At 42.2% G+C, this 11031-nt stretch overlaps 1 protein-coding gene across 1 annotated transcript; it reads left to right on the top strand.

Annotated features, from left to right (window-relative positions):
* On the top strand, positions 1-7869 carry LOC139766001 (retinol dehydrogenase 12-like). The gene is made up of 8 exons (XM_071694051.1): positions 1-795; positions 1084-1176; positions 2075-2181; positions 2916-3039; positions 4698-4901; positions 5088-5203; positions 5668-5757; positions 6507-7869. Exons 1-8 carry the CDS (start codon positions 618-620, stop codon positions 6609-6611), a joined length of 1017 nt encoding a protein of 338 aa, XP_071550152.1. The 5' UTR covers positions 1-617; the 3' UTR covers positions 6612-7869.
* Positions 7870-11031: the final 3162 nt, after the last annotated feature.

The following is an 11031-nucleotide window of genomic DNA, read 5'->3' as shown; positions in this document are numbered from 1 at the left end:
AGAGAGGCAGCTCGCCAATGCGTAGGATTAAGATATATGCCAGATTATTCATAATTTCAATGCCTAATTCCGTTCAGACTTACCATGTTTCAAACTTGGACATTAGCAAAGCTGTCCTCAGCAAATTTCCACTCTTCGATCTGAAGTGTTATTTCTAGTTTACCTATGTTTACCTCCTCAATCAAGTCTTAAATAACAGGAAATACCAGACAAAGAAATTTTACAGTACGACCTAACAATTGTGGAAAAAAAAAACAAAGAGGCTTCATCTAAAAGGAAAAGGAGACCTGGTTATTGACACCGTACTCTCTGTTATGCTATCGAGTTCTTTCCACATTTCTGACATCCCCGGTCACAGAAAAGTAATTTGATTCGTAATAATCTGGCAGAACTAAACCCTCCAATCATCGTGTAACCAGTGGTATGAGTTTCGTACACATATAAGAGGAAGACGACTCGTGACTGATGATTAGAGGCAAAGATTAGTCTGGCAACCTTCAGCAGCGTCATTGGCAGGATCTCATTCGTAGTCCTCCTTGCCCAACAACAACAGGGACATCTCGTGCTCCTGTATCGTCAAATTCAACACTATTCACTTTCAACAGTCCCTAGAAAGTATGTTCCAGGCAGCCTTTAACTTTGTCTGTTCATGGTTTTTGGTGCCGCCATGGAGCCTAGCCGGATGGTTCGTAACGGGCTGCCTGGTATGGGTGGTCAACAGGTTCCGCTACCGTTGGTGTCAGTCTCAGGCTAACATGGAGGGCAAGACCGTCGTCATCACAGGCGCCAACAAAGGTAAGAAGCAGTCGTAAGTGAAATACTTGGGCAGTTATACCACAGAGCTCGTCCAGAATTAAGATAGTAAGACACAGTGACGACTGTCAGTGCGAGCGCCTATGGTTAAAAATAGATCTAACATTATCTTGAGACGTTTAGATATCAAGACTTGATCAATATTTGTGTACACGACTTACCCCTTACTAATATCTCAGCCTGATGAAGGAGATTGTGATTACAGTTCCAGTGAAGCTACCCAGGACATGATGACTGAATCGAGAAGTTATATGTCATGACTCTGTGCAGGTATCGGGCTGGAAACGGCGAGGGACCTGGCCCGCCGTGGCGCTACAGTCATCATTGCCTGTCGGAGCGTCATCAGAGGCACCGCTGCTAAAGGTGAGGTCGTTAGTGGACAAGATGGGCGAGACGAAAAACACCGGTTTTTCACTGGGTTAAATAGGTATTGAGGATGAAGTCAGGTTGCAGGCAAGACCAGATCACAGGTGGATTTACGTGACAATAACGTAAGAAAAAGGAGCCCGTGTGACACCGTCTTAATTAAGAGTAGGTTGTTGTGAAGGCCTGCCAAGAAAGTGGGCAGATTTTATAAGACCAAGACATGGTAGGCTGAGCCTGGGTAAATAAAGGCAGAGGTTACTGATGTCCTAACTTTGCTTAATTTCATGTTAATTTTTGATGAGTGGAATCATGAATACAATCTTTATGTCTGGTGATGTAAAGGAGTCCTGAAAATTAAATGATGCATGCAATATAAATAATTATTCAGAGACATACCTTTATCAATATGCTTCATTTCTGACAGCATCAAACACTTAATTTTACTTTATGGTAAAGTCAGAGTTTGAAACGATAATTTTACTTATAATAAAGTCAAGAGTTTGAAATGATGCCAGTGTCACTTTTGAATTCACATTCACATGAGCATGAAATGGTGTTTGTGAGGTGAGTGCATGAAGGTTAAGAAATGTGTTCATTGTCTTCAAAATGGAAGTTACATTCTAATTATGATGGGCCCTGTAATGAACCTGCATTTGTAGTGTTGAGAGAGATTAGTGGTCGAGTGCAAACGAGAAATTGCCACTAAAACATTCTTGGAGAATGTAGTTTCAGATGGGGCTTGTCTCTTTCTGTTAAGGTAATGTTTTAGACTGGGTTAGTAAGACTTGTTTACAGCTTGTTGAGTCGTATGTCAGTGTCACGTACTAGGGGAGGAGGCTCGAAGCATATAGATTGACTGTATGAAGCAACCTCAGCATGGTATTGTTCCTTGCAGACGACATCCTTGTTAGTGGAGTACGAGGGAAGGTGGAGGTGGCCGAACTGGACCTCTCCTACATGGCTTCTGTCAGGAAGTTTGCTAGAATGCTACAAGGGCGCAAGGTTTGTCTGGGGAAGAGGGAGAGATGAGTATCACTATGATATATTAGTGTGTATAGCCTCATTGATTGCATATTTCCAATGATTTTGTGTAACCAAGGTGTAAGCACAAGCCCAAATGGTGTGTGACTACCTGTACCAATGTCTACTTATGTGTAGCCACGGTCATAGATCATTTCCATTTATTGTATTTTTCCGCAGTACTAACATACACCCATGTAATATACTGATCAGTTATGATCAATTATTATGTTTAACCAAAGCTCAAACACGGCTTCTAACTCTGTTTAGCCAAGGTAGTAAAATGTCTACTGGGTTTAACCACAGTACTAACATACGTCCGCTGATTCACCTTGCGAGTCCTTTATATCATATTTCAGTTTGCTTGTAGCTCTAATACTAACACACATCTGCTTATGCAAAATGTTAAACTCCAATATCAGCATGTGTGTGTTTGATATTCAATGTGTTTAGCCCTATGCCAGCATATAGCCACACTTAGTATATTTATGGTCAAGTCCATTTACTTCATGTCTGCTTAATCTATATTGTAGCTACAGACTGAATAATCTATCATAGGAAAATTTCTACTGATTAAGCTTTTTATGAACAAAGATTTACAGGGTACATTTATCAGAATTAACTGCTTCAGATTTAACAGTGAAATTGCTCTGACAGTATTGACATTCAGGAATCCGTACCCACAACATTTTTCTTGAGACGGTGTTGGTCTTCAGGTCGACGTACTCATCAACAACGCTGCAGTGGCCGACTTGCCACATCAGCTGACGGATGAGGGACTTGAGCTGACCGTCGCCACCAACCACTTGGGACACTTCCTCCTCACACACCTCCTCATGCGTAAGTACCTGTCCATGACTGAGTACCATTACACTTATCACACAAGACAGACAGGGCAACGAATGTAAAATTCCCTCTCCATAACACAAATAGTAACCACACCACACAATTCAGTGATTAGTAATTAATTTACAGAGAAAGGGAAAAAACAGAAAAGACTTACGGCATATTCTTGCAAGTCTCGGATTATCAGGGGCCAAGACGATGGTCGCCATAATTTCTAAGATAAGATAATCAGTCAAGCAAGAATATCACCTCATGATTTCGTCGTTACGAAACCAAAGAGAAGGCCTTAAAGAATGAAGGTATGAATGAGAGAAAGATTGATAAAGTCAGAACCATTAAGAGATTGTTTGAAGGCTGAAAATGGTCTCTTTCCTCGAGTTCGGCTGGATCATTTTATGTTTCAAAAAGATAAGATATGCTGGTTTTGAGACAAAAGAGACGAGTGATCACAAGCGCAAGGTAGGAGACACACGATAAAATTTAACCTCCATTTCTGTGGGTGTATTCATCTGTAGATAAATGAATGTTCTTCGGGCCTTGTGCTGAGGATACAGTAAAAGTTAGGTGGTGAGTGAGGGATGAATATGATGAAACAAACGCAAGAACCGTCAAAATAGGAGTAATAGGAAGAGATACAGGAGAACTGAAGGATGAGGCCTCAGTAGGAGAGACGTATGGTGATATCACGGCGGAAAACAGAAGAGAATATGTTAGGATTACTTATTGCAAAGGAGTAAAGAGATCCGCCTAGCTAGACGTCTTCCCTTGGATAAAACTGCGTGATGGGAGTTGAGAAAGGCATTGTTCGTTGAAAGCGAGCATTCAGTGCCCGGTTCGGCCGACTTCTGGTCCAGGTTTCAAAACAAAAAGCAATCAAACCATAGAGAAGACTGGTTTGTTCTTAAAATGATTTATACTTCCATTGCAATAGCAGTAACTCATTACTGCTAGAAGCAATAATCATCCGAATGGAGAAAAAGGATTTTTTATCCCAATTTACCGTTGTTGGTACGTAGACTAGCCATTGTTAACAGACAGGAGACGTCATTGCATTCAGAAGATGAGTGAAAAAAATAGCGTTTTAGGAGTCTTAGTCTTGATGATACTGAATGTGAATAGGATGTATGAGTCTCAGATGACTGAAAACATTGCACAGCAAATGTATTGCGAGTCAGAAGAAAAACATAGACCTATGAATATCCCTATTAACCATTGCATGTACACATCCGTGTTGCCAATATCCCTATTAACCATTGCTTGTACTCTCCCGTGTTGCCAATATCCCTATTAACCATTGCATGTACACTCCCCGTGTTGCCAATATCCCAATTAACCATAGCATGTACACTCCCGTGTTGCCAATATCCCCATTGACCATTGCATTTACACTCCCGTGTTGCCAATATCCCTATTAACCATTGCATTTACACTCCCGTGTTGCCAATATCCCTATTAACCATTGCATGTACACTCCCGTGTTGCCAATATCCCTATTAACCATTGCATGTACACTCCCGTGTTGTTAATATTCCTATTAACCATTGCATGTACACTCCCGTGTTGCCAAAGTAAATTCAGCCGCTGAAAACATGCAACAGCCATCATAGTCGACTGACCAATAATGAAGTAATAACTTTTGTTGTCGTCGTCAGCTGGGCTGCAGGCAGCGTGTGGACGCGTGGTAACGCTGTCGTCCGTAGGTCACACCTGGATCAAAGATGCTAAGGATCTTGACCTGGAAAATGACCTCAAGTTCCAGTACACTAGGCCCCTCAGGACGCTCGAGATCTATACTGCCACCAAGCTGATGAATGTCCTCTTCACCAACGAACTCCACAGGAAACTTCAGGGAACAGGTCAGTGGAATGCCTGGGTAGGTTACAGTTAAGCTGCATTCATGTAAACCTGCAGAAAGGTATTCCTTTGGTCATACGGACACTGCAGATGGAAATAACTGCCTCAATATCCGTTCTTATATAACATGTAAAGAAAAAAAAAACTAAATACAGCGAAAAGGTCATATATTCAGTGCCTTTCTACAGGAGTGACAGCCAACTGTCTGCACCCGGGCGTTGTCAACACTGACATCTTTAACCCCATGACGTCACGGGTGTGGTACGGCATCTTCATCAAAATTTACGTTCGTTTTTACGCCAAGGTGAGGGGTGATGGAATATTATGACCATGGGTAACAGGCCCTTTCATTTTGCACGCAATCATATTAACAACAGTAGTCCGATATGGATGGTGCATGAATTTAGTTACGCAACATTTGATGGTACAGAGTAAAAAAAATATAGTAATAGACCGATGGATTATTCACTACAGGGTATGTAAGGATCATTACTCATAACACGGTAACGTGGATAGCAGTTTGTGCAAAAATTACTCATCCACATCCTTCAACAGGTGTTACTCAACTCTTAAGCACACGCCAACAGCTTTATTCTGATGTTTATCAATGTCATGATTAAATATCAATGTATCAAAATGTCCTCAACACCTTTCTAAAACCAGGTTTTAATTTACATTCTATATATCGCCACAATGACCATTGTTCCTCACCTAACCATACACCAGCACATGACTGACTATTCTCTCGTTCTCTTGCTTACACCACAGTCCATCGCGGAGGGCGCCCAGACTAGCATCCTTTTAGCTGCATCGGAGACGTTGGAGAAGGTCTCGGGGAAGTACTTCGACAACTGCAAGGTTGGTGGATAAGTAGGGTGGAGATAACGCTGAACAAAACCCTGTGATTGGGGCTGCGGTGAAATTTGAGGGCATGTGGGGCTTGAAGGTCGACAGGTAGTCATATTTGACCCATATTTCTGGGTTGGTACGTGGCAGAGTTTATGTTAAGGATTGGGAAATGTTGTATATTAAATATAGGGGTTGGGATCAGATGCCATAGCTTATGGATATGATACGAGTGTCGGGTGAGCTTTCGGAGCTTCTTTGTTTACCAGAAGAGCGGGGATGGGGATTCGTACGCAGTGTTAAGGTTGGGGCGCAGTTGTGGGGTCGGGTTATGCTTCAAGGTGTCTTGATCCCCGTCAATTACGAGAGATGGTTGGGGCGGAAGGGTACTGGGAATGGTAGGAAGCACTTTAGGGAACTAGTGGATTCAACAGCAAGGTTTTGGGGTGGGTTGTGTTTGGAATCTTGGGCAGGTGGGTTCCATGTTGAGGTGGAATTAGTAGGCTCAGTGTTAAAATTCATGATCAACCATAGGAAACGGTGCATTCAATATCAGAAATTTTGGATTTGTAGGGTTTTATCTTTGTATGGGATTTTAGTTCTTAGGCCTCTAGGACTTGTGTGCTAGAGTTGGTATAGAGGAGGTTCTACGGCTCGAGCCCGATGGATCTATTAATGGGATTGAACACGAGATGCTACAGCTCTTAATGATAAATATGTCATTCTTGCCTTCTGCTACCTCATCCTCCAAACACTTTCAGGAGGCGGAGTGTTCCTCCTTGGCACGGGATGAAGGGCTCGCCAAGAAGTTATGGGAGATCAGTGAGCGTCTGGTACAGCTGCAGCCAGAGGAACAGACGATTTAGATGCTCTACATTCACCCATAATCCCTGCAACAACCAGAGTCACCTACAACAAAATATTCGGCATCATAAAAAAATCTTCACTTGCAGCCACAACACAAATGTCAACAAAAAAGTCTTCCACACCACCTACAATCACAATAAGGTCTTCCACACGTCTGCAGGCACAACAGCCTTCCTCTCCACTTGCAGAATCTGCCACGCCACCTGCAACCACGTCTTCATTTCACCCGCAGCCACAAAAAAGGTCTGCCACGCTACCTGTCGCCACTAGAGGATTTTCCACTTCACCTGTGGCCATAAAAATTTTAAACAACCTGAAGCTACAAAAAGGTCAACGTCACCACTTACTGCCACTACAATGTCTTCCACACCTGCTGCCAATAGTTTTCCACATAACTTGCAGCTACGAAAAGGTCTTCCATACAACCTATAGCAACAAAAAGGTCTTGTACACCACCACAAGGTCTTCCATATCACCTGAAACAGCAGGTCTACATCACCTGAATCCACAACAGGGTCTCCACTCTACTCCAACCATCCATATCTCTGATACCCGTTCTCTCCGGGAACTGGCACCAAGTGGGTTGCCAAGGGAAAGTCTCCATGTCCTTACATGCCTCCCTCACATACTTCTTCCATCATTTCTCTCCCTCCAGTATTCTTTCACTCTATTAACCCTTATCACAGGTTGTCTTCCTCTCACATCAACCCCTTTAATTGTTCTATCATACACTCCTTGTAAACTTCAGTCTAGAATTCTTTCCACAGTCTAAACCACCTTAAAATATTACGTTTCACCCTCTAACCATCTGCAGCCACAAGGACTTCCATTCCACCTGTAGCCATAAAAAGGCTTGCCATACTACTTGCAGCCACGACAGGATCCTCCACTCAACCTGTAGTCAAAGTCTTCCTCATCAACAGTAGCCTGAAAAGTTTTCCCATACCTCCTACAATCAAAAGTCTACACAATCTGCTGCCTTAAGGTTTCCTACACCGTCCATTCTCCAGAATTAAAACGAACTTTACACCCAATGTAAATATACTTGAATGTCTAATTTTTGGGTTATTGTATGATTTTAATTTTACCATGCGTTTAATTTATAATAGGTAGTGTGTGTATATATATATATATATATATATATATATATATATATATTTTATACTTTGTCGCTGTCTCCCGCGTTTGCAAGGTAGCGCAAGGAAACAGACGAAAGAAATGGCCCAACCCCCCCCCCCCCATACACATGTATATACATACGTCCACACACGCAAATATACATACCTACACAGCTTTCCATGGTTTACCCCAGACGCTTCACATGCCTTGATTCAATCCACTGACAGCACGTCAACCCCGGTATACCACATCGCTCCAATTCACTCTATTCCTTGCCCTCCTTTCACCCTCCTGCATGTTCAGGCCCCAATCACACAAAATCTTTTTCACTCCATCTTTCCACCTCCAATTTGGTCTCCCTCTTCTCCTTGCTCCCTCCACCTCCGACACATATATCCTCTTGGTCAATCTTTCCTCACTCATCCTCTCCATGTGCCCAAACCACTTCAAAACACCCTCTTCTGCTCTCTCAACCACGCTCTTTTTATTTCCACACATCTCTCTTACCCTTACGTTACTCACTCGATCAAACCACCTCACACCACACATTGTCCTCAAACATCTCATTTCCAGCACATCCATCCTCCTGCGCACAACTCTATCCATAGCCCATGCCTCGCAACCATACAACATTGTTGGAACCACTATTCCTTCAAACATACCCATTTTTGCTTTCCCAGGATTTTCGCCCCCTCCCCCACTCTATGATCCACTTCCGCTTCCATGGTTCCATCCGCTGCCAGATCCACTCCCAGATATCTAAAACACTTCACTTCCTCCAGTTTTTCTCCATTCAAACTTACCTCCCAATTGACTTGACCCTCAACCCTACTGTACCTAATAACCTTGCTCTTATTCACATATACTCTTAACTTTCTTCTTTCACACACTTTACCAAACTCAGTCACCAGCTTCTGCAGTTTCTCACATGAATCAGCCACCAGCGCTGTATCATCAGCGAACAACAACTGACTCACTTCCCAAGCTCTCTCATCCCCAACAGACTTCATACTTGCCCCTCTTTCCAAAACTCTTGCATTCACCTCCCTAACAACCCCATCCATAAACAAATTAAACAACCATGGAGACATCACACACCCCTGAGAACCAATCACTTTCCTCTCTTCCTACACGTACACATGCCTTACATCCTCGATAAAAACTTTTCACTGCTTCTGACAACTTGCCTCCCACACCATATATTCTTAATACCTTCCACAGAGCATCTCTATCAACTCTATCATATGCCTTCTCCAGATCCATAAATGCTACATACAAATCCATTTGCTTTTCAAAGTATTTCTCACATACATTCTTCAAAGCAAACACCTGATCCACACATCCTCTACCACTTCTGAAACCACACTGCTCTTCCCCAATCTGATGCTCTGTACATGCCTTCACCCTCTCAATCAATACCCTCCCATATAATTTACCAGGAATACTCAACAAACTTATACCTCTGTAATTTGAGCACTCACTCTTATCCCCTTTGCCTTTGTACAATGGCACTATGCACACATTCCGCCAATCCTCAGGCATATATATATATATATATATATATATATATATATATATATATATATATATATATATATATACACGACACACACATCCAGGCCCTACAAAACTCCATGGTTTACCCCATACGCTTCACATGCCCTGGTTCAATCCATTGACAGCACGTCGACCCCGGTACACCACATCGTTCCAATTCACTCTATTCCTTGCACGCTGTTCACCCTCCTGCATGTTCGGGCCCCGATCACTCAAAATCTTTTTCACTCCATCCTTCTACCTCCAATTTGGTCTCCCACTTCTAGTTCCCTCCACCTGACACATATATCCTCTTTATCAATCTTTCCTCACTCATTCTCTCTGTGACCAAACATCCTCACTCATTCTCTCTGTGACCAAACAGTTTCAAAACCCTCTTTTGCTCTCTCAACCACACTCCTTTTACCACCACACATCTCTCTTACCCATTCATTGCTTACTCGATCAAATCACCTCACACCACGTATTGCCCTCCAACACATCCACCCTCCCCCGCACAACTCTATCTATAGTCCACACCTCACAACCATATAACATTGTTGGAACCACTATTTCTTCAAACATACCCATTTTTGCTTTCCGAGATAATGTTCGTGCCTTCCACACATTTTTCAACGCTCCCAGAACTTTCGGCCCCCAACCCACCCTGTGACTCACTTCCATCCGCTGCCAAATCCACTCCCAGATATCTAAAACACGAAGAGATGTAGCTAGGACGCCATTTGGTAAACATGCGATTCACTTGCATGTTTACCAAATGGTGTCCTACCTATGTCTCATTGTTGTATATCAACTGACTGCTATATTTCTCTCTTGTCTCCTCTGATGTGATTACCACACGAAAGTGCACTTGGGAACTTATCGTGTTTTCACTTTCCCTGGGGACTCGTACGAATATACCTGAACGCGCAAAATTGTGATACTTTAATTTTTCTTTATTTTACTTTGTCGCTGTCTCCCGCGTTAGCGAAGTAACGCAAGGAAACAGACGAAAGAATGACCCAACCCACCCACATACACATCCACACATGCAAATATACATACTTATACATCTCAACGTATACATATATATATACATATATACATTCTTTTTTCAAGGCTTAGGCTGAAGCAAGATGAAAAACTAGTTACAGGTGCTTATTAAATCACCATCCTGCCTTATTCCCATGAAGAACATAGACATTGAGGTTGTACTGTGGGTGAAACAATAGAGTTGGTTTGATCATGTGGAAAGAATGCAAGAGTTTACAAGAAGGGTGTGTGATAGAATGATCAAAGGGGTTGGTGTGAGAAAACTGCTTGTGATATGGGGAAACAGAGTACTAAAGGGAAAGAATGTTTGGATGGAGACTTGTCATAGTCATCCCTTGGTAGGAGTTCTCAGAGGGAATAGACAAGAGATGGGTAGATGGTAAAATCTACACCATCACATAACTAAATAATGCATTTTATCAAAGAACCTAATGTCTTTTGAGTTATGTACATTACCCGAATCTCCATTAATAAAGTTGACAAAAAATGCAGCTGTCATACAGATCCTTAACCACTTATGTAATTATATTACTGAAACTCCTACATAAAAGCAGAAATGTAAAAATCTAAATCCTTCTACCATTCATACAAACCTTGTGCTAATGAGGCAAAATAATTTCATGAGCCTCAACATATAATAGCCTGACTTCTGAGGTTATTTTCAGAAGTAAACAAATAAAAAACTTGGAAATGGAATATCAAACAAATAAA

The sequence above is a fragment of the Panulirus ornatus genome, chromosome 56 (genome assembly GCF_036320965.1).
Source record: "Panulirus ornatus isolate Po-2019 chromosome 56, ASM3632096v1, whole genome shotgun sequence".
NCBI lineage: Eukaryota > Metazoa > Arthropoda > Malacostraca > Decapoda > Palinuridae > Panulirus > Panulirus ornatus.
The sequence above is the reverse complement of the archived record's forward strand: the minus strand, read 5'-3'. Positions and strand labels throughout refer to the sequence as shown.